We start from the raw sequence: 27,845 nt of genomic DNA, 5'->3' as shown, positions 1-27,845 counted from the left end.
AGAGGAGGAAACAGGCTCCCAAAAGTTCAGTAACTCAGTATTACAGCTAGTAAGAGACAGAACTGGGGTTGTAACAAAGCAGCTTGATTTTGGAGCCCCTCTATTTGACCAGTATCCCCAGACCGAGAAGGTGGAGTGGGCCAGAAAGGAGGAGCCCCTGCCTAGTGTCAAGGCCCCCGGCCTGACTTGTGTGGTTCCCTGTCACAGCTCATGCCCCACCAAGGCCTTTAGAAAAAAGATCGAAAGTCAAGTTTGGACCCACCTACCAGCTATTCTCTCCTGGCACCAGAGGCTGAACCCTACCCCACCCCCCCAACCCCTCCCAACTGCTACCCCTTCCCAGCCTAGATCTACAGGTCAGTCTGGAAAGGTGTTTGTGGCCAAGTCAGAAATGAAGGCCTAGGTCCTACAGGGGCACACGAAAGTCAGCAACACAACCAGCGCTCGTACGGAGCTGTGGGGGGGCCAGGCTCGCTGTGGCAGCCAGCATCAGGGCCAAGAGGCTGCTGTGGCAGCCCGGGAGTGGACTAGTCTGGCGGGGAAGGGCGGGGGGGCATGTGCTGAAGGAAGGGAGAGGGAGGCTGGCGGGCCCCAGCATCCTTTAGCGGGAAGCTGAGGCTCAGAGCAAGACTGAAGAGTTCCTTCAAGGCCCCAGGAGCTCTGGGTGCCCCTTCCCCACAGGGAGCTGAGCAGCGTGCTGTGAGAAAGAACTCCCACGTCTGGGCGACGGGGTCAGGCTTTCATGGGCCATTTCACCCTGGGGGCTCCCCATTCCTACCTACTGGGGCTCGGACTCTACTGTGATTGTACCCTCCTCTACCCTCGCTTATCTGGTTCTCTCTGGAATGCCGGCTCTCCTTGCTGAAAGACAAAGTCTCCCGAGTCAGCCTTGGGAGACGCCAGACTCTGCCCAGGGTGCGGCCCGTATTAAGTATTTGTCGAAGAGGCCATGGTTCTGACAGGACAGAACTGACACGAAGGAACAACGCTTCTGAGACCAAATCTTTCTAGTCGCCACGAATAGCTTTCCACACCCGCTGGGCAGGCTGGACACTGCTTTATTGAGCCCAGTCACCCTGTGTCACCCTCCTGGAGCTTCTAGGCTTGGCTTGGCTCAGGCCCGCGAAAACCCCGACCCCAAGGACCAGGGCCACAGCCACCAGCAGAAGGACCACCCAGAGGAGAGGCCTCTGGTTAGCATTCCTGGGGGAGCCTGCGTGAGAGAAGGGGTTTGAAGGCTTGCAGGGCTGAGCAAGGCGCCTCCGACCGTCTCCACCCACCAGACCTTTGTGATGACGCCCGGCAGAGCTGAGGCTGCCCTCCCCCCACCCCGGGTCAGGTGGACTGTCTTTGCGCAGTTCCCTGCCCCCAGTGCTGTCACACCCTTTCCCACCTGCACTGTGGCCGAGCATCCCCCGGCAGCAACATGCCTGCCGGTACCTGTGGGCCCCAGTGGAGGCTCCTGCCCGGAGGAATCCTCAAAGTCCACCGGCCCTGGAGAGCTCACGAGGTTCTGCGGCCTGGTGGCCTCGCCGTGCGGAGTGTAGGATCGCCGCTGTCCTGAGTGGGGGAGGGGTGGCATCACGGGCTGGTCTCTGGCCCAGAGGCCAGGAACAGGCCTGTGGCCAGAAGAACGAAGACCGCCCTTCCGCCCCACCCCGGACTCACTAGGGGGCCTAGAGCTGCACTCGGCCGAGCACGTCTCCAGCCCCGAGGGGGAGCAGGCAGAGGAGTGGCAGAAGAAGTAAACCTGGTGGGAAGAGAATACGGTCAAGAGCACGGGGCCAGCTTGGAGCCACGGGCAGGAAGCACCAGACCTAGGAAGCACCCAGAATCCAGGACCTAGGCGGAGTCCACACTGCCGCCAGCTGTCCGGCCGCCAGGCGGGCTGAGGTCTGGCTATGTAGACCAAAACCACAGCCTCGCCTGCTGAGGGTCAGCGCCAGAACCGTTGTTTCCTAATTTGGAAGCTGTGCCTCCCCTCCTTCCCGGTGGCCCAAGTCTGCAGCCGGGTTCCTTGCGGGCAGGGAGCTCGGCCTGGGAGTTGGCCCCAGCCCTCAGCTTCTCCAGTGTGGCCCCGACTGCTGAGTCCCCCGGCAGTGCTGGCCTCCGAGGAGGTGGGGCTCCGCCAGGCAGCCGGGGGACGGGCTATCCCCGCTTCCAGAAACAAAGCCAGGGGCAGCTCCCAGGAGGAGGAGAAGAAGCCGGAGGAGCAGAGCGGAGCTGAGCCAGCCCCCGGGGGCCCAGCCAGCAGATACGCCTTCATCCAGCAGGCGAGAGGCTCTTGGCTCCCGAGAGGCAGGTGGTAAAGAGGAGAATGAAGCCACCCTCACAGTGCTAACCGGCGACGTCTGTCTGCACCTGGGCTAATAACGTGCGGCTACTTCGAGATACAGAGTTGGCTGTATGTAGTCTTGCGAGGGCATCTTTCAGTAGAACAAGTTCCATGGAAGCCTAGGGCCTACGGGGTCACTTGTGCATTCTGCAGAAAACTTAAGTATGCCCTAAGTGGACCCATTTACCTCCCGGAGAAGTTGAGAGATTATAAACATTCCAAGCAGAATTGAAACGCATGCTTTCTAGAGTCAGAAGCAAAGTCACTCTAGAACACTGTGAACAGGGTGCAGATTTAGGGTTGGTGGCATCCATACTCCGGGTTTCCCTTCCTCCCTTTTGAGTGGTCTGGAGGTGGCCAGGACCTGGCTCACCACCCTCCACGAAGCCCCGTCTGGGGACCTCCGGGGACCCATAGCTTGCAGGGTGGAGGACTTCGGGGACCAGCTTATCCCACGGAACATTCGGGGAGCAGGAATTCCAAGGCACTTCTCACCTGTCCCCTGAGGGCCCTCTGGGAGCCAGGGTCCAGGAGGGCGAAGGTGGTGACAGTGAAGCGCTGATGGTGTGATGGGAAGGACAGCCCCGCCCCATCTGAGGCTACCATTCGGGTCCTGTAGCTGTCACCGTCGAAAGGACACCTGAGAAGGAAAGAGGCCAAGGAAGCCGCAGAGGGACCAGGGAGGGGGATGGAGGGAGCCCCCAGGGCAGCCCCAGCCCCCACTGCCGCTCACCCCTCTGACAGGATGGGCCACTGAGGCTGCTGGAAGGGGCTGGCACTGGGAGTGGCCCAGCACCGGTGCAGCAGCAGGACCAGACCGGGGTCTGTCCTGTCCAGGAGCCGGACCTCCACGGACACAGGCTCGCGGAGCAGCCTCACGATGGGGTAGTCCCCCTCCTCGTAGAAGGAGCGGAAAGTCTCATCTGCAGGGCGAGGGACTCGTGAGCCTTGGAGGGCTGTGCGTGGGGACGCGGGGCAGGAAGAGGAGGGCTCTGGGGACTGTACCCGTGGCGATCCGCAGCTGGAACCGCAGGGGGCCGGACTGGATCACGGGGGCCGGCGAGGGGGGTGGGAAGATAGATGCCCGGAGCGGCAGGAAGTCACTGGCGTTGACCGTACAGCGCACGTGAAGCCTGAAGTCCAAGTGCAAGAGCACGGGGTGGAGAGAAGACCCAGCGTCAGCATGGCCTGCTACTTAGTAAACCAGCCTCCAGCCACGTGGATGCAACAACCAGGGCGCGCGGCCCAGCAGGGTGGCCGGACCCCACCGAGCAAGCCGCTAGGGGGCCCTGCGCCCCCCGCCCCACTCACCTGCCCAGGACAGCACAAGCTGGTCACAGGTAGCGCCCCAGTGTCACCACTGTGCTTGCAGTGGTAGATGGTGGGCCCTGGGGACTCCCTCTGGCCTAAGTGACACCACACGCTCCCAGTGGGGGGCCCACGTCCGGCCCCCTGGTGTTCCGCTAGGGAAGCGGACCCCACCCCACCCCACCCCACCCTGCTTCACCTCCAGCTCCTAGGCTCTCTCCCTTTACTTCTGAGAGGGAGGCCCGCGCCCCGAGCTGCAGACCCTGTCTGACCACCTGCCTGTTCCCACCGGCTACAGCTGTTCCCCCTTACAGCCCCCTTCCTCTGGGAATCCCTGGAGCCCTGCTGGGTTCCGACTAGCTCCCACCACTTGTGAACCCAAGGGTCTACAGCACAGCCGATCTATCCCCACCCCCAACTACCCCCTGGCCTGTAGAGGCACTTAGAGTTTTAAAGCAAAAGACACTTGGACCCTCACACCAGCACCCTTCCCTGGCCCTCAGGGCGGGTGGGGTGGGGAGAAAGACACCTGGGCTTCCGCTCTGTGCCAAGCACAGGATTTTATGCACAGATGTATTGGCCCCATAAGTTCAAGGGCAGGTGTGACAAGCCCAGCTCCCTCGGGGTGCCCACCCTGGCCTCCCGGGCTCGTTCTGCCACGGGAGCCTGCAGGTCCCAGGGGCCCATTTCAACAAGAGGTAACCCTCGGCTCCTCCCTCCACCCCAGCACACCCTCCAAGAGGTCCCCCCCCCCACCCTGCCGCCCAGGTATCTTCTGCCTCATCTGTGGCTTTGTGACCTCGGAAATGGGGAGGTAGCAACAGCCACACTCATGGCCTCCCTTTTTTCCAGGGGCCTCGATGAGGATGCTTGCAGCTTAGCTCCTGAGCTTAGTTCTTGGAGGAAAAAAGGCAAGTGCTGCTGAGGACCCTGGGGCTGGTGGGGGAGGCTGGGATGAGCCCAGGGGCTCTCCTGAGATCACACAGCAGGGAACAGCATGGACAGGAGCCCAGGTGGCTCCGCAGCTCGTCCTAAGCTCACCCGTGCTCCCCTCACACCCAAGCCCACAGCCCAGCCTGTGCAAGAAAGGCTGCCCTCACCGGAAGGCGCCATCCCGTGTGATGGAGCCCTGTGGCCCCATTTGGACGTCGATGTCTGACACCAGCTGGTTCTCATAGAGGAGCTGGTTGCCAACCACCTGTGGGAGAGGAAGGACAGCTGGGTGAGGCCCTCCCAGGGGGGCGGTCCTGGGCACCAGGCCATGGCCCCACTCCTACCTGGACGGTGGTCCCACAGTGGGTCAGAGGGAATTGGAAGACCACGAAGGACCCCGTGTCCTGAGTCGGGGAGCACCTGGTGGGGGCATAGGCCACGTGGATATTGGCCAGCGTGATCCCATGTGCCAAGGCTGTTTCTTGGGACACCACCAGGACGAAATGGCCATTTCTGAAGCACTGGACAGTTGCTAGGACGAAGGCAGATCAAAGAGGCCAACCAGGACCTTGGAGTTAGTGTCTGTGCCGCAGACATGGGGGGTGGACTGGGAGACAGTACTTAGGTGTTGCCCTGAGAGTCGGGAGACCTGGCTTCTCTTACTCTCTGTACCTGTGTTGGCTTGAGCAAACCCTTTACAGACCCAGATTTTCTCGTGCATGGAAATAAACTACGAAAGTAGGGGCACTGTTGAATTTGTCATCTAAACTGGGATGCCCTAGGGGTGTCTGGCTCAGCTGGACGAACACGGGACTCTATCTTGGAGTCATGAGTTCGAGGCCCACGTTGGGTTGTGGCGATTACTTAAATAAACTTAAAAAAATAAATTGGAATGTTCTAGATCTAAGAGGTAGGGGTACATGAAAAGACAGATCTATTAGGGGGGCGCCTGGGTGGCTCAGTCGGTTAAGTGTGACTTTGGCTCAGGTCGTGATCTCATGGTTCGTGGGTTCGAGGCCCGCGTTGGGCTCTGTGCTGACAGCTCCGAGCCTGGAGCCTGCTTTGGATTCTGTGTCTCCCTCTCGCTCTGCCCCTCCCCTCCTTGCACTGTCTCTCAATAAATAAATGTTTAAAAAAAAAAAAAAAAAAAAAAAAAAAAAAAAAAAAGATCTGCTACTAGTTCCTTGGGACAACGGTTATCAGGCAAGCTGGGACCTGTGGTCCCCCCATCTAAAGGTCCCTTCTGTGGCCCATTCTCCATTCGGGAGCTCGGGCTCGGGCTCTCCTAGGGACTAGGTGTGAAGCAGTTGCAGTGTTGGGGGAGGGGCAGGGGAGGAAGCCCTCCCGTCCTCATGGCTTCTGGTTTCAGGTGTAGAAAGGCCTACCTGTGTTGCCATAGTAACAGGGAACCGCTCTGCTGTTGTCATAGCAGCAGCCAGCCTTCTGACAGGCTTCCTTCGAACCTCTTCTCACCACACAGGGGATGTGCCCAGAGGGCACCTGGCACTGCTCCCAGGTCAGAGGTGCACCTGGGGAGGGGACAGAGCGGTGAGGACACAAGAAAGGGCCACACTGGGCAGGAGACTTCCAAGGGAAACAGAGGCAGCTGGCTTCCTGGGCCCAGTCAAGGGCGATCAGGCAGTTCGCTGCTCCAGAAGGCCCAGACACAGTACACGCATGGAGAAGTCCTACGTACCTGGGTGAAGGGGCTCGTCAACCCCCCAGTGTTCCAAGATGTCCCACGGGGGCGGAGTCAGGGTGGGACGGGTGGCTCCAGGTCTAAGGGGCAGCAGGGCAGGGGTCGGATGGGTGAAGCTGTGCTCCCGGGTGGGGCGGAGGGGCCGGGTATGAGGGGTAGGCAGGGAGAAGCCTGTGCGTGAGGCCAGGTGGGACTCCGGAGTCCAGGTGTGGCCAGGTTTAGGACAGATCAGGGTGACCTCTCCTGCTGCGTCAACTCGACCGTCGTGCAGCACGGCTTCTACGAACACCCTCAGGTGGAAGCGCCCGTCCTGCCAGTGAGAAGGTGACCAGAGAGCAGCTAGGTGAGGCCACCGGGCCTCCCAGGCAGAGGAGGGCGTCAGCAGGGAGCTGGATTTGTGGGCTAGCTCCGGTCACCAGACCACAGGCAGGCGTGACCAGCACAGTGATCCCGAGCTCCCTCTCGGGCTTGTGTGAGGTCAAGCTGGCTCCCAGCCGTGGGGCCTGCCCCGGGCTCAGCAGCGATCCCTACCTTCTCCAGCACGTGGCAACCTCTGTAGTCAGCAGAGAAGACGGCGGGTCCCAGGGGCCTGGCGGTGACCCAGTGGTAGCAGACAGAGCAGTTGTGGACCTCAAATTGGTTCCCAAATTCATCTGAGGCAAGGGAGACAGGGATGGAAGTTTGGGAGGGCCAGCAGTGCTGAAGGGTGAAGCCAGGGGCTGCTGGTGACCGCTGAGAAAACCCCACTCGGGAGCGGGAGACCCCAGCTTTCAGCCTTAGCTTGGCGACTCGCTGCCGGTGTGTTCTTGGCCAGGCCCCTCCCCTCTGGTCTCAGTTTGCCCATCTGTAAGGGAATAGCTTCAGCTGGTCTTAGGATCCTTCCCGCTGTGGTTCCCCGTTAACAGTACTGGACGGCAAGCAGGAATGAAAACTTGGAGGAGAAAAGGTTAGTACAGTCCCAGGCAGCAGGCTGGGTATTTGTTTTATTTAAAAAAGTTTTTTTTAATGTTTCTTTATTCTTGAGAGAGATAGAATGTGAGTGGGGGCACAGAGAGAGAGAGAGAGAGAGGGAGACACAGAATCGGAAGCAGGCTCCAGGCTCTGAGCTGTCAGCACAGAGCCCGATGCCGGGCTCAAACCCACGAACCGTGAGATCATGACCTGAGCCGAAGTCAGTCGCTTTACCGACTGAGCCACCGGGGTGGCCCTGGGCTGGAGATTTTAGACCTGTTCTTGTAAAGTCGGGGATCCCTGTTCTGTGGCTGAGGCGCTGAGTGTGAGTCTTCTCAGCTGCACACAATGAGGGACAAAAGGATTTGGAACTGGGATCTTGTGACCCGTCTGCCAGGTTCACTGGCCGTTGCAGTCATGGTGGGGGGGGGGGGAAACACCTGCTGGGTGTCCACCCACCTTGCCCGCCCAGAGCACCAGGGCACCCCTCGGGGGCAGGCATGACCCCTGAACTCCTGTTCAGGGCACATGGCAAGGCTGGGGTCACCGTTCCCATCTTACAGTTAAGGAAACAGGGGTTCAGAGAGGTCAGGTCACTTGTTCAAGAACACAAAGTTGAGAAGCTGCGGATTCAAATCCCACCTCAAAACCCACTCCCGTTTTCTCCGTACCAGGCCACAACCACCGGGGCCCTGCCTCTCGGAGGGGCTTGGGGGCCAGCAGCCTGGGCATCAGCTGCCCGTGGTCACCGACGCAGAGCCTGGGCCCTAGTGAAACCAACACCCGCCTCTCAGCAAGATGGTCGTGAACACTCGCTGTGGGAAAAGAGGCCCTGGGTGACCAGGGAAACTGAGGCTGGCAACTCACCTTCCTCCCTCCTCCTCCCCCTCCCCAGTGTGGTGACAGAGTCGGGGCCGAGGGGCCTCTCCTCGTCCTGCTGCACGGGAGGTGGGGACCCGCGTTCAGCCACGCTCACCTACGACCTTGAAGCGGACAGTCTGGCCCGGCCGGGGGAACACCAGCAGCTGCATGCCCTTGATCCCACAGTCAGAGCTGTGCCGCAGGCCCCGGAGACCAGGCTCAGGGTGCGGCCGCTGCCCCAGCCCCAGAGCGGCCACCAGCAGCAGCAGCAGCAACGCCACGCAGCCATCCCAGACCATGGCCGAGGCTCTTGTCGTCAAATACACCACGACCACCATAACACTCCCCACTCACTCATGGCCCGGTGACGCCCAGGCCTTATATGGGGGAGGTGGTGACTGGAAACTTCTAGGGGCAAAGGGGGCCCACCTGGAGGAGCCTGGCCACCAGGGGCTCTGGTGAAATTCCCTCCCTGAAGGCCAAAGAAGGCACCCTCCCAGGCCTGGGCCCTGAAGGTGCTCTGAAAATTGCCCCTCACCCTGACTTCCGGCCTTCCACCTGGGGGTTGATGCTGTCTCCGCTGAGTGATCCTGGCTGGGAGGTGGGGAGGAGGGAATCTTCTGGTACGGTTGAGGCTGCAGGCAGGCGGAGGGGGTGGTTCCAAGTCCCTCATCATCCCTTCCCTGCCCAGTCTGGCTCTCCAGGGCCTCCTGTCTGCACTGGGGCCTCCGGGCCACCGAGAGCTGCGGGGGCCGTGGGGGCGGGCAGCAGGCTGGGTTAATTTACTAACCGGGCCCTCGGACGGCTGTGCAGGCCCCAGAGGCCGAGACACTGCCCCTGCCCTAAGAGTGCGCAGATGGATGGTGGGCGGACAGGTTGGCAAACAGACTAGCGGCCCCTCACGGGGCTGTCCTGAGGGTCAGGACATCAATGGGACCGTGGCTGTTACTAATGGAAAATAACAAGGACGGACAATAAATGTAACGGGGCCTCCTGGATGGGATCCTGGCGCAGAACAAGGACATTAGGTAGAGGCCAAGGAAACGGACTCAGGTTCGTATCAGTGGATCAACAGTGGTTCATCAACCAATAAACGTACTGCCCCAGTGTGAGACGGTAACTGTACGGGGCCCTGGGTGCTGGGAACCTGGGACCTCTGTGCTAAATCCTGGGCAGTTCAGAGAAGTCTGCTAACCACAAGCAGACTGGCTCACAGGTGGCAGGGCTCCCCACGTGCCAGGCTGTCCCAAAGCCTCATCACCAGCATCCTCATGTCGGGGGCGCGCCTCGCCCCGGCCCCACCAGCCTTAGCCAATGCCGCTGAGCGTGGGCCACGGCAGCTGGCCTGTGGTGGCTCGGTCCTTAAGAGTCAGGCTCCAACCCAGCCCCTGCTTCTTTCTAGCCGGGCCACGTCACTTTTCTCTGCTTCCTTTTCCGGCTTGTGAATTGGGGATGATAATCCAACCTCGCAGCGTGGACAGAAAGACGGACAGCGACGAAGAACGGGCGGGACAAGTTCTCTGTGCTTGGCGGTGACGAGAGCTTACGTGGGGGAAGCTTGGTGGGTCACCCGGGGTACAGAGCGGGTTAAGGGATGGGCCAGGCCGGGGTGGGGGTGGTCAGAAGTGTGGGGGGGGCACAGGGGATGGTGGCGGGGGTACTGTGTTGAGGCAGAGGGAATTGGGGGAGATAAAGGCATAGGGCTGCAAACGTGGACTTCAGGCTGGTCTGGGCCCCTGGAGGGGGCGGGGCTGGTGAGGGGGGTTTTTCCTGAAGGACCAGGGAAGGCTTTAAAGTTAGTTTGAAAGAATTTCAGACTTACTGAAAAGAATCTCCCTATACCCTTCACACAGATTCCTTGAATGTTAGCTGTTGTTAAAAACAAGACAAAAGGGGGTGCCTGGGTGGCTCAGTCAGTTAAGCATCTGACTTCGGTATAGGGCATGATCTCATGGTTTGTGAGTTCGAGTCCCACATCAGGTGAGCTCAAGCCCCGCTTCCGGTGAACACGAGCCCTCGCTCCCTTCTGCCTAGAAAAGTCTTTTTGGAGGGCTCCTCAGGGCGCCTTCCTGTTAGACTGGATTTGCCTGATTCATCAACGGTCGCAGAAAGCCAAGGGGACGTTTAAAACGTACTCAGTTGCACTTTATTTTTTAACGCTGTGTCTCTTCACGTTTGTTTTAGCTCTTCCTTTTAGCTCTTTCTGTTATGTACACAGACACCCACATCCACACTTTCTCCCTTCTCATCTGAGAGCTAGTTGCAGATGGTCCTCCTTTACCCCCAAACACTGCAGACGGTACTTCCTGAAACACAAGGAAAATGATCCAAACCAGATCAACACTGGCATAACACCAGTGTCTCACGTACAAACCTTATGCAGCTCCCCAACTGTCCTAATCGTGACTTTTATAGCAAAGGGCAAAGTTTGTTTTTCCTCGACTAGGATCCAATACAAGGCCAAGATGGTGCTTCTTTAGGCTTTTCCAACCTGGCACAGTCCGTGATTCTTTGTTCTTCATACCCTTGATGTTTTGAGGAGTACAGGCCAATTTCTTTACAGAATGGCCCTCCCTCGGCTTTGTCTGGCGTTTCCTCCTGCTTAGATTCAGGCTACGCATTTTTGGCGGTGTATTAGTTTGCTGGGTCTGCTGTAACAAAATACAGCCACGTAGGCGGCTTCAACAATAGAAATTTATTCTCTCACAGTTCTGGAGGTTGCAAGTCCAAGGCCAAGGTGTTGGCAGGTCTGGTTTCTCCTGCAGCCGTTCTCCTTGGCTTGCCGATGGCTGCCTCCTCGCCGTGTCCTCATGTGGTCTTCTCTTGGCTCTCTGTGGGTCCAGATTTCCTCTTCTTATAAGGACACCAGTCAGACTGGATTAGAGCCCACCCTCACAGGCTTATTTTAACCTAATCACCCCCTAAAGGCCCTGTCTCCAAATACAGCCACATTCCAAGGTGCTGGGGGGTTGGGCTTCCACATACGAACGGGGGGGGGGGGGGGAACAATTCAGCCCGTAACGGGCAGGAATAGCCTAGAAGTGACATTGTGTCCTTCTCAGGGCATTCTGTTAGGAGGCTCATCATGCTGGTTTGTCCTATTGCTGCTGATATAAATCCGAACACTTGGGTGGGATGTGGTCTGCCAGGTGCCTCTGTGGTCAAGTTACTATTTCTCTTTGAACATAGGAGACACCTTGAGACTGGGTATGTGATCACCTTGCTCCTTAGCCAACAGTCACCCACGGGTGCAGTGGTTTCCTGCCTCCATCATTCCTTCCACGTGTATCTGCTTTTCTGCCATAACAGAGCGGTATCCCTGCGAGGAAACAGGGCTCAAGTGGTGGAGAAACCCCACCCCCCCCAACCCCCGCCAGAGGAGCGGAGAACCTGGATTCTGTCCTGTGCTCACTGCTCAGGGGCAAAGGGACCTGCTCCCACCAGTAAAGTAGAAATGGGAATGATTGGGGCGCCTGGGTGGCTCAGTCGGTTGAGTGCCGACTTTGGCTCAGGTCACGATCTCGCGGTCCGTGAGTTCGAGCCCCGCATCGGGCCCCTGTGCTGACAGCTCAGAGCCCGGAGCCTGTTTTGGATTCTGTGTCTCCCTCTCTCTGACCCTCCCCCATTCATGCTCTGTCTCTCTCTGTCTCAAAAATGAATAAAAACGTTAAAAAAAAAATTAAAAAAAAAAAAAAAAAGAAATGGGAATGATTACGGTAGGGATGGAATCTGATATACAGAAAGGTCCCTGCACACGAAGGCAATGTGTCTCCCGAGGCCCTGGAAAGGCAGGAAAAGAGCAAGGGAACTTCCTCACGGCAAGGGCGGAAGGATGCCTTTGAGAAAAGTTGTGCCAAGCTGTCCTGGAGAGGGGGAGCCCTGAACCCTTGGTTAGGATTCCAATTCTTTTTTTTTTTTTTTTTTTTTTTTTTTTTTAATTTTTTTTTTTTCAACGTTTTTTTTATTTATTTTTGGGACAGAGAGAGACAGAGCATGAACGGGGGAGGGGCAGAGAGAGAGGGAGACACAGACTCGGAAACAGGCTCCAGGCTCCGAGCCATCAGCCCAGAGCCTGACGCGGGGCTCGAACTCACGGACCGCGAGATCGTGACCTGGCTGAAGTCGGACGCTTAACCGACTGCACCACCCAGGCGCCCCAAGCCACCACTGTTCTTACTGAGGAGGAAAGAGGGTCAGATCAGAGTGACCAGACTTGAGATTTTGGCTTCCCACTTGGCCTCTTTCTAAACCTCAGTTTGCTAATCTCTTCTTACCATTCTATTTTCTTCTTACCGTTTTACATTTCATTTTTTAAAACGGGGCTTCACTTACTTAATCTGTAAAATGGAATTAAGAATAAGATCCACCTAGGGGCGCCTGGGTGGCCCAGTCGGCTAAGCGTCCAACTCTCGGTTTCGGCTCAGGTCATGGTCTCACGGTTTGTGAGATCGAGCCCCGCGTTGGGTTCTGCACTGACCACTCAGAGCCTGGAGCCGGCTTGGGATTCTTTCTCCTTCTCTCTCTGCCCCTTCCCTGCTTGTGCTCTCTTTCTCTCTCTCAAAATAAAGAAATAAAAAAAAAGAAAAAGATAAAGATCAACCTCGCTGGGGTGCCGTGAGCCAGACGGGCTCACTGAGTTCTCCGTCCTGTCTCTCCTGCTCATGAAAGCCAGGGACAGAAGGAGGGTGCCACGGGAGGACGGGGCCTCTCCAGGCTGGCGGGACGATACATGTGAAGTGCCGAGCGGGGTGCCTGACACGTAGTGGGTACCCCATAAATGTTAGCTAGTGCTATCGGTAGTGGGTTGGGTGGTGACCCCTCAAAAAATAGGTCTGCGACGAAAGCCCTGGAAATGGGGAACACAGCCACAGCAGGTAATAACAATACCGACTTTGACGGTCTCTGGAGCACAGGGCTTGACTTTTCTTTCACAGAGACCTTGTGGTTCACCGCTTACGGTGCGGCCTTCAATTGCTTCCAGAATGAGGTTCTCAGCCACTATGTGAGTGGGAAAGGCAAATGCAATCTGCCTGGAGTCAGGAAGAGACTGAGATCAAAGCACACGGCACTGAAAATAACTAAATGGCAGCTGGTTTGTGCATCCCCGCCCCGTGGGGGCCGTGAGCTGAGCAGTTGGCTCGTTATTTCCTCTGATCCTCGAAGCAGGAGGGAGGGAGGTCACGGAAGGCCCTCGGCTAATACCAGACCCCAAGGGCCGTGATTCTCCTTTCCAGTGGGTCAGCAATCTCTGTGGTCCCCCTGAACCAGCAGCCCCGGCATCTCTTGGGGCACCTGATGGAAATGCAACCTGCTGGACCGGACGCTCTGGGGTAAGGCCCAGCGTCCTGGGTTCAACAAGCCCTCTGGGAGATGTACACTCAGCTGCACATTACTGGTCTCTGCTATTTATTTCAGGCCCTCGCCAAAGGCCTGGGTCACCCTCCTCCAGACCCTGCTCTCCGTGAGGGCCCTTGGCACTCTTTCTTTTTTAAAATTTTTTCTTTAATGTTTATTTTTGAGAGAGACAGAGAGAGAAAGAGAGAGAGAATGGGGGAGAGGCAGAGACAGAATCTGAAGCAGGTTCCGGGCTCTGAGCCATCAGCACAGAGCTGGACTCGGGGCTCGAACTTATGAATCGCAAGATCATGACCTGAGCTGAAGTTGGACGCTTAACTGACTGAGGCCCCCAGCCTGTGCTCTTGACACTTGGTCGCTGGAGGCTCCTGTCCTCTGCTTCCAGCCAGCGAGGCCCCGCCCCAGGCCCCCTCTGCTCCCGAGGCTTTCTCTCAGAGGGGCAGACACAGGCTGTTGGTTCCTGCAACCAGCCGGGAGGAGGCTCGTCGCACCCTAGCATCGTACACGTAGAGACTGCGGGTGGCACACGGGCTCTGGGAATATGTTCCCAGAGGTCTGTCTCCACCGTGGGAGTGCAGCCAAGGGGCCCCACGGGGACAAACGTCACTGCCTCCTTCTTTAGAAAATGCCTTAGGGCCCTGTTCATCTGGAGTACTTTTTTGTTTGTTTTAGCAGCTTTTAAGTTGTCCTCAGGGAGGAGGGTTGGGAGATGAGCCACTTGGAAACAAGGGTTGGGGGAAAGGTCTGAGGAATGCAGATTTCAGGTACGAAGCCCCTTAGCGGGGCTGCCCTGAGAGATTGTGCAAGATGTTCACTGCACAAGGGGGCAAGGGAGGGCAGAGATCCAGTGGGGAGGGAGGGGGATGAGGGGGGGGATTCTTTTTTAGCCCCCAAAGCAATTTGTGCACCGACTTTTGCACTTTGGGGAAGGGGCTGGGCAGGAGTCCTTTGTAAAAATTCTACTGCCGTGAAGTTACTTGCCCAAGTCACACAGCCAGGGAGTGGCAGTGTCGGATCCAAACACAAGCGGTCGGGCCCCAGAGTCCCTGAGCTTACCCACCACCCTCCACTGCATGACCTTAGAGGATGTTCATGGGTCAGCAGGGCAGGGGTGGGGTGGGTGCTCCTTTCCCCAAAGCAGAATGGAGGCACCTGCCTATTTTCTTGGGAGGGCTGTAGGCACTTGCCTCCATGACCAAGCCCCCTGTGACCTACAGGAAGGGACGCCTCCCAGCGCTCATATTTTGGATAATCAAGGCTCTTACCGATCTGCCACCTTGGGCTGCAGCGAGAAATATTATCCCCATCACACGGTCCTGGTATTTTATACATTCTTCACTCAGGATCACAGGCTCTCAGCAAGCTCGTGAAGCTCCGGGCCCTGAAATTAAGCCTGTGTCTAAGTAGAAGATTCCTGTACACTCAACCCCGTGGGAGGGGGTGCCTTGCCCTGATACGGGGGACACTGGGGTTTTAAACATGTTTTACTGAGTCCCTCCGACGTGCTGGGACGCTGGGTTTGAAGGAACGGTTCCTGACCCCGGGAAGCTTGGTCAGCAAGGACCTGGAGAGCAATTAAATGCAAATTTATAAAGCTCTGTCAGCTCACAGCCCACTTTAAATAAAAGCTGTATTGCCCTCGCCCTATAGCCTCTACCCATTTCCTCCCCGGAGGGGACAAGGACTGACTTCTAAGAGCACCTCCCGTGTGCGGGGCGCTCTGTGAACGGAGGCACCTCGCTGCCAAGCCTTCGAGGTAGACGCTGTCGCTCTGCTCACGGATGGCAAAACCCGGCCTGGCAAGCGGAAGTGGCTCACCTCCCAGCTGCGGCTGCAGGGCTGGCCCGGCCCCGCTCTGCCCACTGCCGCGCCCTGCCTTCCTGAGAATTCTGGGGTGAGGAGAGGGCAGCCAGGACGGTGGACATGTGCCCAAGATGTCCTCTTCCTCATGCCTCTCTCCCACACAGCGGTCGCTCGAAAATGCAGCCCCTGATGCACACTCCCATTCCCCCACGGGCACACGTACCGACCTGGGGTTTCTGCCAAATCTCCTGTGTAAAGGGAGGGGGTTGAGCACGGGCTGCCGGCAGTTACGTCCCTTTCCCATTGATGGAGATAAATGTTATTGGAATACCAGTGTGACAAGTCAGCCTCCGCTGTCCCCGCCTCCCCAGACCCCACCCCTAAACACACACACACACACACACACACACGCACACGCACACGCACACACATGCACGCACGCACACACACACTCCGGAGCTGATAGCTATTTCCTCCCTCAGCCCCACTCCCCTGCCTCTGCCTGCCGGTGACTCGGTGACTCGGTGACTCGTCTGGCTGCCACCAGAAGCTGTCTCTGGGGCTGGAATCCTGTGCTCCTTCTGTGCCCAGGTAAGGAAGCAATAATAGCCCAGGGGCTCGGCAGCCTTAGTGCCCTCTCTGGATCCACAAAGGCACAGTTTTAACAGTCAGGATGGCAGAGGGCTGGATTTCCCGAAGACTGGAGGGGACACACTGCTCAGAGAAGCAAAGGGCACAGGGGTAAGCACAAAAGCCTCTTTTTCCAGACTCACAGCAGTCTGGGTGGGAGGATGACAGGGGCAGTTTTAGGGTAACTGACTCTAAAAGCTCGCATTCCCTGCCCCTAACCCCCGCCCAAAGCAGGACCCTGGCTGCTGGGCTCCACAAGACTCCCGGGAGGCTGGGGGCCGACTCCATGCAGCCAGAAAGACTGATCCCGATGGGTCCCCAGGGTGTAGCAGGACTGTGCTCTCTGAGCATCCCCATGAGACCTGGCAAGAGGCTGCTGTGCTGAAGGGAATGTTCCAGTGCGGAGAGGGGATGGCATTCATCTGTCTGCAGGGTGGAGTCCCAGCTGTACCACTGCAGCTGAGGAATGGTGGGCAAGTTGCTATGCTTCTCTGGACCTCAGTGTTCTCTTCTGAAAAATGGGGTCTCACAGGGTCACCGCGAGTGTAATTGTTCTGCAAACTGTAAAGCTGGAGAAGCGTAAGCATTCTTGGGGAGCACGGGCCCAACTGCTGCCCCCCACCCCGACCTGCCTGTGATCCTGGGGCTCATCTGCTTGGAAAAGTCTAGTCTGATCTCTTGGGGCCTCGCCTTCCAGAGGCCCGTGCTACCTGGAGAAGACTGTGGGTTTTCTCATCCCGGCCAACAGTGTTACCCCTGGAAATGTGAGTAGTGAAGACCACCCCCCGCTTCCTTCTCTTCTTGCTTACGGCAGAGGTAGAGGAAAGGGAACACACTGAGCCTTAAACTGTTGCTTCCCCGCTTGTCTGTTATTTGGGTGGCTTGAGCCTCGGCTTCCACGCCTGTAAAATGGGATGGAGTGAAGGTCTAGTGCCTTTTTTCTAGCGTCCTGAGCAAGACAGTGCTTATGTAAAGGACCTACTGGAATCTCTGGCGCATAGTGGGGCCTCAGGACAATCTGAATTCCCAATCCCTGCCAGCCATCCTATGCCTCCTGCCGGCAGCCTCCCCCACGCCCCCCCCCACCCCCCTGCCCTCGTGGATCTCAACCAGCCTCACATCAGGAAGTCTTGGGGTTTTGATGAAGCTGTGGGTGTGCACATCTGGGGTGTCCGCACATCTGCCAGAGGCTGGCTTCCCCAGCGCTTACCTGAGTAGCTTCTCAATCACTACCTGCTGAATGAATGCGTGAGTCAGTAAAGGAATGGGTTTCCTGGGGCAGGAGGGTGGCCCGGCGCCCTTGGGCAGATGGCAGTCTTTCAGCCCCATTGGGCCTCCAGAGCCCCAGTCTGGTAGTTCTCATGCCTAGCTCTCTCCCTCCTCTTATCTTATTTCCTCTCCAACTATGAGAGGAGGGGCTGGCTCCACCGGTCAAAGTCAACATACCCCACACGCCACGGTTGTGGGAGCAAAGGGCTGCACAGAGGAGCTGCAGAGAGGCAAGATCTGGGGGTGCTGTGGATAGGGAGGGCGCATGTCTTAAAGGCACAGCCTCTTCCTTCCACTCCCATCCCCCAGGCCAGCTGACCCACCCCTGTCCTTCAGGTGGGGCCTTGTTTGTGCCCCAGTGGCCCCCGGGGGATTGGGAGTCCTGCATGGCCTGGCCTCGCGTGTGACCTTAGGGGACCTGCTAACAACAGTCACAATACTGACGCAGTGCTTCCTGTGTGCCAGGCTCCGCTCTAAACGTTTATGTATATTAGCTCATTGAACACTCCCAACAGCCCTATGAGCTAGGTCTTGTTATGACAGATGCCCGTGTCCCAGAGGAGAAAGCAGGCCCAGGAATGTTAAATGGCTCGCCCAAGGGCGTGCAGCTGGGATGTTATTCCCCCACCTGACTGCCTTGGCTCAATGTCACTGGTCCCCGGTGGCCTCATCTATACCATTCACGGGTCAGGTTCCAATCCCCTGGGGAGGGGGGTCCCCTGCTGCCCTCGCACTGCCTACCTCAGCACCCCCTCCTCTCCACCGCAGAGCCGGCCATGTCTGCCAACGTCACGCTGAAGCCGCTCTGCCCCATCCTGGAGCAGATGAGCCGCATCCAAAGCCACAGCAACTCCAGCATCCGCTACATGGACCACGTGTCGGTGCTGCTGCACGGGCTGGCCTCGCTGCTGGGCCTGGCGGAGAACGGACTCATCCTCTTCGTGGTGGGCTGCCGCATGCGCCAGACCGTGGTCACCACCTGGGTGCTGCACCTGGCGCTGTCCGACCTGCTGGCCACCGCCTCCCTGCCCTTCTTCACTTACTTCCTGGCCGTGGGCCACTCGTGGGAGCTGGGCACCACCTTCTGCAAGCTGCACTCCTCCGTCTTCTTCCTCAACATGTTCGCCAGCGGCTTCCTGCTCAGCGCCATCAGCCTGGACCGCTGCCTGCAGGTGGTGCGGCCCGTGTGGGCGCAGAACCACCGCACGGTGGCCGCGGCCCACAGGGTCTGCCTGGTGCTCTGGGCCCTGGCCGTCCTCAACACGGTGCCCTACTTCGTGTTCCGGGACACCATCCCGCGGCTGGACGGCCGTATCATGTGCTACTACAACGTGCTGCTCCTGAACCCGGGGCCCGACCGCGACGCCACGTGCAACTCGCGCCAGGCGGCCCTGGCCGTCAGCAAGTTCCTGCTGGCCTTCGTCGTGCCGCTGGCCATCATCACCTCCAGCCACGCGGTCGTGAGCGTGCAGCTGCGCCACCGCGGCCGCCGGCGGCCCAGCCGCTTCGTGCGCCTGGTGGCGGCCGTGGTGGCGGCCTTCGCGCTCTGCTGGGGGCCCTACCACGTGTTCAGCCTGCTGGAGGCGCGCGCGCACGCCGACGCGGAGCTGCGGCCGCTCGTGTGGCGCGGCCTGCCCTTCGTCACCAGCCTGGCCTTCATCAACAGCGTGGTCAACCCGCTGCTCTACGTGCTCACGTGCCCCGACGTGCTGCGCAAGCTGCGGCGCTCGCTGCGGAGCGTGCTGGAGAGCGTGCTGCTGGACGACAGCGAGCTGGGCGGCTTGGGGAGCAGCCGCCGCCGCCGCCGCGCCTCCGGCCCCCGCCCCGCCCCCGGGCCCCCGCGCCGGCTCGCCTGGCTGTGCGGCGGCCGCCTGGCGTCCGCGCAGAGGGCCCGGGCCCAGGACGAGAGCGGCCCCCTGAACCGGGCGCTGAGCACCACCTCGGGGTAGGAGGGCGGCCGGGGCTCGCCGGCCCGGGAGGCAAAGGAGGGCGGCGATGCCGAGCGAGAGCGTCCCGAGGGCGACGTCAGGCAGCGACCCAGGGATCTGCATTTTGCAGCGCCCGGCCTCCTCGGCCTTTCTCAGAATCCTAGGCAGGCGGCAGGCCGGGCGGGACGCCCAGGTTCTGCATTTCTAGCAAGCTCCCTGGAGACGAGGTCGGCGCAGGGGCAACACACAGCGAAAACCACAAGATTTCTCAGACTGGGCAGTGGACTCCCGAGGCACGCAGGACACACTCCCCCTGAAGCTCAACTTTGTCAGATGGTGGGAGGGGGAGGGAGGGGAGTGTTTTCACATGAAACCAGTGATGGGTTTTGGGGTAGAAAACAGAGGGGAAAGGTTTGGGAAGCACTGGCCTGGTCTAACCTCTTCATTTAGTCCCTCAGCCACCGTGTACTGAGCTAGACGCTTTATCTCACAATCCGGAGGGTAGGTTCCATGGTCAGACTGAGGCACGTGGAGGTTCATCCACGTGCCCCAAGTACAGGGTCTGCACACTGACCATGAACCATTACATGTTCCACTGCCCCAGGTAGAAAAGCAAGGCCTTTTCTATAAGGCTTTTCTTATGAAGTAGCAAAAGCGAGGGCTGTCGTGGTCAACCGGGGCTAACCCAAATGCAACGGGCATCTTTGCTGAAGGTCTTCTCATTGTTTAGTATTTCAACGTGTACGGCAGCCTCGGAGACCCCAGCACGGGGCATTTCCTTGCGAATCTGACACCTGTATAGGCCTGGTAGTCCATGGGATGCCCTGTGGGCAATGCTGGTAATCCCCAAATCTTTGCAACCCACCTCCCGACTAGCAGCCACTGGGCAGCTGTGCCTTCCAATTTGCAGATGTAAGGGGTAGCTCGTCCCTCCCTTGCAGCACACCCACTGTGCCATGTGCTTCCTCTGCCACCATGGACTGGAGGACAACGATCGCTGCGCTTAGGTCTGTCCCGAGGCCAGGCACAGAGTTGCTGCCAGTAACTGGTGGATGAAACGTCTGTGGGAGAGCAGAGAGAGAAACCCTCTTGGGCTCTCGGTCCAGTGCTGCCTGTGCCGCTCCTGGCTGGGGTCCTGGAGACTGGGCTGGCCAGCTTACCGTTTGCCACGGTGCTGGGCCTTGCCCGCAGTAAGTGCTCAGCAAACGGATAGTAGATGCACAGCTGGCTGAACAGACACCCCTCTTAACACCTCGCCACGCGCCCTGCCAGCCTCCCCTCACTTGTCGCCGCCTGACGCACAATGCCGTTTTCTTGTTTATTAGATTTTCTCCGTCAGAATGAAAGCTCCTTGTGAGCAGGGGCCTTTATATTCCCCGATACCTAGAATTGAGCCTGTATACAGCAGTGTTTCAATAAATATCTTTGATGCAGACTGCGTGGCGTGAATCCAATCTCTGGGGCTTCTGCAGCGTCCGGTACAGGCGAGAGGGAGCTGGGGGAACCTGGCTCCCTGCAACCTCCCTTAATCTTTCAGTGTGGAAAAGGAAGGGGAGCTGGGTTCAGGCTGCCGGGCGACAGGGTCAGTGGGCTGCAGAGGGACCCAGAGCAGCCACTGGGATGGTGTGAGAGGAACCGGTTCCCGACTGCAGCCTCCTGGCCTGGGTTGGACCCATGACCTTAAGACAGAAACACACATTTGGGGAATCGCCCTCCAGATGTTAGCTCCCCGAGGAACCAGAGAATTTACTCTTCTTGGTGGCAAGGCACTTGAAGGAGGGGGAAGGAGGCGGGGGGTGCTGAACCTCTTCCCTCCTCTAGTCTCTGCCGGGCCCCAGAGTCCTCAAAGGCTCAGAGCCTCTCTGGGGTGGGGTGGGGTGGAGTGGGGCTAGAGTTGCAGGGCCGAGACCCTGCAGAGGCACGTGACCAGCGGCCGGAGAAGTGCGGTGTCTGACACAGTGGTGGGCCACAGACGGCCTCTAAGTGTCCCGGACTCAGACCTTGGCTGCTGTCCGCTGGGGGGGCTGCTTCTGCAGCAGCGCCAGCGTGTCCCGCTTCTCGATGGAGCGAAGCTGCTTCTTCTTTGCCCGCTTGAGTTTGGCAGGGTTTCGGATCTGGGGGTGGGGTGAGGAGAAGGCGTCAGTGCGGTTGTAGTCTCTGCCCTGCGCCCCGGGAAGAGAGGCCTCCCCACAGGGGCCTGGGTCATACGCAGCAGGAGTGGAGGCTGCGAGGCAGGGCTGCCGAGGTCTCTCGAACACAGTGCCCAGCCTGGCCGTGGTTCAGGTCCCCCGAGCCAGACAACACTCACCACTTGGACGACCTCTGCCCTCCGCTCATTCTCTAGGCGGCGTTTCAGGTTCTCGGCCCGGCGCTGTTTCTTCTCCTGGAACACACAGAGGACGGGGATTTGGGTCTAGGAGCTGAGGCAGCCCCGGTCTCTTAGGCCCCAGAGTGAGAGCTGGCTGAGTTCCCAGGGAGGAGGAAAGGCCCTCTCACCCCGGCCCGACTGTCGCTGGTGGTGTGGCGGGGGGAGGGCCAGCGAAGAGGTATGCCCGTGGGACGAGAGGCCCACGACGGCGGGAAGTTCCTGACTGCAGCGGACAAGACAGGTGCCTGGTTATGCGGCTTAGATAGGAGGATGGTCGGGGGAGGGAAGACACCGGTGGTTCCCTACCTGGAAACTCGGGCATGTGCACCACGGCCCCTGGCACCAGCCCCTCATCAAATGCCAGGGAAGAGGGGTGGCCTGGCCCTCTCCCTCACTCCCACCTCCTCAGGGTCTCCCCTAAGGTTCGTCCAGGCGTGGGGCTGGGAAGGGTGGAGGCTATGGAGAAGAGGCTCCTGAGCTATCTGGCCCCGGCTCAAATCTCGACTCTGCTACTTCCAGATGGGTGACCTTGGCCAACTTGTTTAACCTCTCTGTGCCTCAACGCACCATCTTCAAAGTGAGGAGGGTTACATAGGATTGTCCTGAGGAATAAATGAATGAGTACATGCACCGGCCCTGGAATGGTACCCGGCCTCCTGGGAGCACTTCAAAGATGAAGCTAGTTGGAGTCTGTCTTGGGAATGGGGAGTCCAGTGCCTTCTGGCTGTGGTGACTGCTGTCCCTGGTGGGGCCCGAGGGGATGTCGGCCCCGAGGCCACTGTATGGTCAGGAGCCTCGCCTGGCCTCTCAGCAGAACAGGGGTGGCCTGGGCCCCCGGGGAGAAAGGAGAAGTGAGACTTGGGCTCCCATCAGGGGACCGGCTGGGCTGAGGGCTGGGCAGGGGCGTTCCTGAGGGGCGGTGACAAGAAGGCCTGTGTTGCTCAAGAGGGAGTCAGGGCCACACAGGAAGTGAGACAAGGACTTGGCACACGGCAGCCGCTTCAGTATCTGCAGGGCCTCGGCCACGGGATTAGCTGGGGCAGCTCGAAGCAGGCGACGGATGACGGAATGACTGGCTCAGCCCTTTCCCTCAGTGAGCAGACTTGGGGTGAGGTGCTTCACTCCTCCCGTGACCCTGGGATCACTAGGCAAGTGACATTCCTCCAGTAATGCCAGTCCTGGTGTGATGGTCCCTGACCCATATTCTCTGTGTGCCACCCTGGGGCTTCCCAGAGATCGGGAACCTCTGAGAGGGCATTTCTGGCCTGGGGAAGAACGTCCAGGAGACAGCCGGAGGAACGTGTGGGGTATCCACTTTGCTGACGCATGGTGGCTGCTTCTTGGAGAACGATGGGAACGATTCCGGGGATGAAGCTTTTCCACCTGAGCAAGGAACCTAAGCCCATCTCACCAAATGCTTCTCTCATCAGTGAGGGCCACTGGGGGGGCCTTGTCCCGGGCTCCTCCCCATCATCGAGTGTCGTATGGAGCGCTGGGCAAAGCTGGACGTTCCACTGGGCTTCCCCACCTGGGGTCCCAGACCCCACTTCTGCTTCTAAACTCGTGGCCTGCCTCCCTCTGGGCACAGGTGGGAGTCCCCCTCTCCCCCACCCAGGCCTATCACAGCAGTCACCGGACCAGGCCCCTGAGCTCCAGCCTCAGCCCGGCTGGCTGGCCCCTCACCTGCCGGCGTCTCTCCTTCTCCTCCTCCAGGTGCCGAGCAAAGTCCTTGGCCAGCTTCCTCTCTTGCCGGTCCTTCATCTTCCGCTGCCAGGATGTGCGCAGGGGCTTGTCCTGAACCATCTGAGAGAACCTGTGTGGGAGATGACGGGCACTCTTGTAGTCCGTGGGGGGCACCGATGCCCACTCTCTTCTCGGCTCTGGACCTTCTACCCCAGAACCCAGGGAGAATGACATCCCTACCTGCCTGCTTGCCAGGCAGTCACAGAAGCTTGGGGCAGGAATGGGCCCCACTCATGCCGGCTGCCATTTCTTAAGCCCTAGTTATGGGTCTCTGGGACAGGCACTTTGTCCTCTCCATTCAACAGAGGAGCAAACCAAGGCTCAAAGAGGTTGAATCATCGCCCAAGGTCACCTTGTACCTGAACGGCAGTCAAGACTGAAGGCTATCTGTGACCATAGTCCAGGCCACACAGCCTTTCTGCAAAGTTCTGCTGCTTCCACCAAGCAAAGTCAGCTTGGGTGCCAATGCTTCTGGAGATAGGGCTCCCTCCCTCCGGGGCCGGCCTGTTCTGTTTCAGAACAGCGCGGGTGGTGAGGGGCCTCTGTAACGAACTCTTCAGAATCTCTCTCCCCAGTAGGGGGAATGTAAAAGGGGCAGTAGCATTAGAAGGTATCGGGGACGTCCTGGTGTTCCTGAGTGTGAGAGTGACATTACAGTCACAGGACAAACGGGATGGTCTCTGTTAGACTGCATACTGCAAGGATGTACACATGGAATGATCCATCTAGGATGTGCTGGAAAATACTGCAGGAAGAAAAAGAAAGTTGAGCAGGTGATGAGACCATGGGGGTTCACTTAGCTATGCTCTCCCCTTTTCCATAGGTCTTTCTCCTAGAACTATCTAAAGTTTTCCTGGGTGTCCCGTGGGCCTTTTCTCCTTAGCAGATCCTCTCCTAGTGGCCTTTTTGCCTCCCCTACCCCTTTCTTGACTTCTGAAAGAGCTCTTTTTCATCCACTTCCATTATATGGGACCCCAAGTGGTCACAGGAGGTCGGCGGGCCCGCCCCAGCCTCTGAAGGCTGTGGTGCACACAGGGCAGAGCCCACTCCCCACCGTGGGGAAGGGTCAATCAATTCTGCTCTCCTGGGTCATCTCCCCGCCTTCTTGCTCCACAGGAGTCTGGTACGCACAGCCTGGACCTTGACCCCAGGCCTGTCCGCCTTCGGCCGAGTTCTGACTCGAGAACACCCCCCGCCCCTCCACACAGATACACACACACACAGACTGCTCCTTCGCCCTCTCCCCAAGGACCCGGTGCTGAAGACCTGGCTTCCTAAGCCCAAAAGGACGGGGCTGAGCACAAACTTCCTCCCTACCCCAGTTGCGAGAAACCCAAAGGGACAAGGAAGTGGGGACTTGGACGCACACAGAGCCCCGGGACACAATGCTGCATGTTTCTAGAGCAGCACAGCCCGGCAGAACTGTCTGTAATGCTGCAAATGCTCTGTATTGACGTTGTCCTGTAAGGTGGCCTCCAGTTACTCTGTCAGCTGAGCACGTGAAATGTGGTTGGTGTGACGGAGGAATCGGAATTTGGGGGTTCTTAAATTTTAATCCACTTAAATTTAAATCGCCACATGTGCCCGGCGGCGTAGCTACTGGGGCGGTGTGGTTCCAGAGCACTGGCTTTACCTGGAGGTTGAAGGCAGGCAGGCAGGCCGGCCTGGGTTTCAGGGCCTGAATCCACTGCCTACTACTTGAGTGACCTTGGGCGAGGTAGCCTGGGTTTCGGCGACTTCCCACGTTATACGGAGACGAGAATGGCTCCTGTTCCGAAGGGTGTGGGATGATCAATGGAGACAAGGCTGGAGAAGCATTGAGCGCATGGTATGTACCCAATAAACGCCACCCTTCAGAGAAGGAAGACGGCACACCCAAGGAGCCCTGTGCAGGTGCCATTTGACATCAGCCTGGAAGGTGGGGCTGCCGCCAGGCCTTCCCAGCTGACTGCCTCCCTCCGCAGGCCTCATTTCGGATACCTCCTGCTGCAGATACTACCTCGCCGGTCTCTGGGCCCACTCACCACCCGCCGAAGCTGCTTCCTCAAAAGACCCCAGACATCTATTCAACGGCCCTCTGGCTCTTATCCACAAGCCCGGCCTGCAGCTTCTGAACCTGTTTTATTTCTGCTACAACCGCCTCCTTACTGGTCTCTCGGCTTTCACTCCTAACCCATCGTCTGATATCCCCTCCCCCCCCCCCCCCCATTTCTCCCCACAGCCTTGATTTCCTCATATGTAAAACGAGCAGAATCTTAACACCAGCTGCTTCACGGTACTGATGTGCAGACTAAATGGCACGACGCGTGCCGGTCCCTCTCTTTGCAAGGACTTTGCCCTGGCCAACCCTCACCAAGATGCTTAGCAGTATTCTATACGCTCAGGACTTGGTAATACTTCTTATCACAGAGACAAATAACTGCTAACAGATACAAGGGGGTGAAGGCCTCCCGGCTTTTTATCAAGTTATGGCTGCTTTACTCGCTTCTGCTTCCCTCGCTAGGCAGAGGGCAAAGATAATGCTTGCTGAAGGAAAACACAAATAAGGTGTTACAGGAGAGGTCCACAGGTACTCTGAGGAGGAAAGCCTCACATAACCTTCCAGGGCACGGTCTCACCCTCCCTGGGTTTTACCACATTCTGATTATAATTAGCTGTTTGTGTGAGACCCCCAAACTGTGAGCTCTCTCCAACCCAGGGCCCGTCTCCAGGCGGCACTGGCACCCCAACACCACAGAGAACGACACCCCTGCCCCGCGGTCTCCAACTTCACCTTTTCTTGGAGCGGTCCTTCCACACCCGCCCCGATTTGGGCTTTCCCTTAGGTATTACGGGAACCTCCTCCACCTCCTTCAACTTCTTGGACGCTGGGGCCTGGGCTGAAGAGCTCGTCCGCTTCTTTGCCCCGAGGCCGCTTCTCACCGTCTCGCCAGCCGGAGGTGGCTTGCTCGGCTCAGGCTGACCCCGGGGGGAGCCGGGTGGCTGCGCTGTCAGCTCCTGTAGTGGCCGCGAGGGCTCCGGACCCGGCGCTTGCTGACCCTGGTAAGGCTCTGGTGATGCTGGGCCCGGCTGCAGCTGATGTCGGGGAGACCCGGGGGCCAGCTCCTTCTTATTCAGGGCCAACTCCGAGTCCAGTTCTTCTTGGGCCTGGGAGGACTCTGCGGACTCCCCACTTAGCTTTGGCTGAAATCCGGGGGATACTGGACCCGACTCCGGAAGTATTGGGGGCGTCTCCGGGCCTGGATCTTGCTGGCGCTGGAGGGACTCTGGGCCCGGCTCCGGGCCTGGATCTTGCTGGCGCTGGAGGGACTCTGGGCCCGGGTCTGGCTCCCTTCGGGGGGACCCCAAGCCTGCACCCTGCGGTAGAATAGGCGATCCCGGGCTTGTCTCCGGCTGACGTCGGGGGGACTCCAGGCCGGGTTGCCGCGCACTCCGAGGTGACCCGGGCTCCCTCGTTTCTTCTGGGCCCGACCTGAACTCCACAAGGGCCCGTCTCGCCTGTAAAACTGAGCTGGGGGTGTCGGGGGACTCAGGGTTTAGGCCTTCCAGCCGCCGGCTGCGCCTGAGCGGTGTATCCATGGTGGGGCCTGTAAGTTTCCAAATTTCACCCACGTGCAACCGCGACCGTCTCTGCGGCTACCGGCGCCGTCCTATGACGTCAGGGGCCGCCCTATCAGCGTGGGGCAGGAGGGGCTGTTGCCGGGGAGACCGGGTCGGTGTTGGGCGGAGAGGCGGGATCGACGGCCCGAGGGGGCTGGGCTTACAAGGCGCGTGCGCAAAGCGCTTTGGCGCATTTACCCCCGGGGGATGGCTCGTTCGTGGGCTGCGTTTGCCTTCCTTGCAATCTTACTCCCCCGGGGTGGAGGAAAAGAGTGTGCAGGCAGAGAAGGGAAGGGGGTGGGTGACCCATTCCCGGGGGAGACGAGGATTGGGAAGAGGTCCAGGGCGCCTGTAGGCAAGGCTAGGTGGAAACTTAGCGGCGAACTCACTCCTGTGCCATTAATTGGACAGGGGTCCCACTCCCGGGGCCTCAATTTTCTCGTTTGTAATATGGGTGATTTTGCACGAGCTTAGTGTATCGAGAATCATCCTGACGGAGTACTCATAACCACCAGAGTTAATGCTCTGTAATGAATCCCACAAGCGGGAAATGTAAGTCTTGAGTTGCACGTTAAACCCTTCCCTTCTCCCATCCCGTGCTTAAGTATCTATGGCTCTCCCTTTTCAACATTTTCAACATTCATGCGTGAAGTTGAGGTGCTGGTAAGATGCACCACCTTTTGTCCTGTGGCCCAATTGCACCTTCAGCCCCAGTTCTGGAAACCGTGCTCAGATCATCACTGAGCTGCTTTTTAGCCAAGGCAGAGGTCCTTGCTGCAGGGTGTGAGCCTGCCTTCTCCCTTCTGCTGCATGAGACCCAAGAGGAAGTTTTGATTCACTCACAGCGTGAGTCTGATGACGAACATCTTGGAAGCTGCCCAGCTGTATCCCAGATCTTCTTCAGTGTTTCCTTAGAACTGCCTGGGGATGGCCCGCAGGGATCCCAGGACCCCTGTCCGGCTGTCCCACTGGCTTCTTTTACAGACCACTCTTTCTCCAGCTGAGGGGTTATGAGAGGGCCTGAGAAGCTGTCCAAGGGTGCTCAGGGGACACAGAGAGAAG

At 58.7% G+C, this 27,845-nt stretch overlaps 3 protein-coding genes and 1 long non-coding RNA gene across 8 annotated transcripts; 2 read left to right on the top strand and 2 right to left on the bottom strand.

Annotated features, from left to right (window-relative positions):
• Positions 1-1,004: 1,004 nt before the first annotated feature.
• ZP1 (zona pellucida glycoprotein 1) lies at positions 1,005-17,962 on the bottom strand. 4 transcript variants are annotated; one of them, XM_058689180.1, is made up of 13 exons: positions 17,886-17,962; positions 14,708-14,823; positions 6,807-6,928; positions 6,273-6,585; positions 5,962-6,105; positions 4,921-5,108; positions 4,744-4,841; positions 3,341-3,468; positions 3,069-3,258; positions 2,831-2,975; positions 1,669-1,750; positions 1,441-1,560; positions 1,005-1,213 (listed from the first exon to the last, which is right to left on the bottom strand). In XM_058689180.1, the coding sequence occupies exons 2-13, from the start codon at positions 14,772-14,774 to the stop codon at positions 1,059-1,061; spliced, it is 1,752 nt and encodes a 583-aa protein (XP_058545163.1). In that variant the 5' UTR covers positions 14,775-14,823; positions 17,886-17,962; the 3' UTR covers positions 1,005-1,058. The 4 variants fall into 4 exon arrangements, with proteins under 4 accessions (XP_058545163.1, XP_058545161.1, XP_058545162.1 ...); XM_058689178.1 differs by lacking the exon at positions 17,886-17,962 and adding an exon at positions 15,473-15,556; XM_058689179.1 differs by lacking the exon at positions 17,886-17,962 and adding an exon at positions 15,261-15,543.
• LOC131487955 (uncharacterized) lies at positions 9,614-11,746 on the top strand. Its single transcript, XR_009250031.1, has 3 exons — positions 9,614-9,648; positions 11,150-11,294; positions 11,397-11,746. It is a non-coding gene; the product is annotated as an uncharacterized LOC131487955 (long non-coding RNA).
• Positions 15,685-20,507, top strand: PTGDR2 (prostaglandin D2 receptor 2). 2 transcript variants are annotated; one of them, XM_058689182.1, is made up of 3 exons: positions 15,701-15,836; positions 16,573-16,639; positions 17,913-20,507. In XM_058689182.1, the coding sequence occupies exon 3, from the start codon at positions 17,921-17,923 to the stop codon at positions 19,091-19,093; it is 1,173 nt and encodes a 390-aa protein (XP_058545165.1). In that variant the 5' UTR covers positions 15,701-15,836; positions 16,573-16,639; positions 17,913-17,920; the 3' UTR covers positions 19,094-20,507. The 2 variants fall into 2 exon arrangements, with proteins under 2 accessions (XP_058545166.1, XP_058545165.1); XM_058689183.1 differs by lacking the exon at positions 16,573-16,639 and having other exon boundaries at positions 15,685-15,836.
• On the bottom strand, positions 20,377-26,875 carry CCDC86 (coiled-coil domain containing 86). Its single transcript, XM_058689185.1, has 4 exons — positions 25,957-26,875; positions 23,124-23,253; positions 21,381-21,455; positions 20,377-21,186 (listed from the first exon to the last, which is right to left on the bottom strand). The coding sequence occupies exons 1-4, from the start codon at positions 26,760-26,762 to the stop codon at positions 21,067-21,069; spliced, it is 1,131 nt and encodes a 376-aa protein (XP_058545168.1). The 5' UTR covers positions 26,763-26,875; the 3' UTR covers positions 20,377-21,066.
• Between the last annotated feature and the right edge of the window lie 970 nt (positions 26,876-27,845).

The sequence above is a fragment of the Neofelis nebulosa genome, chromosome 10, assembly GCF_028018385.1.
Source record: "Neofelis nebulosa isolate mNeoNeb1 chromosome 10, mNeoNeb1.pri, whole genome shotgun sequence".
Lineage (NCBI taxonomy): Eukaryota > Metazoa > Chordata > Mammalia > Carnivora > Felidae > Neofelis > Neofelis nebulosa.
The sequence above is the reverse complement of the archived record's forward strand: the minus strand, read 5'-3'. Positions and strand labels throughout refer to the sequence as shown.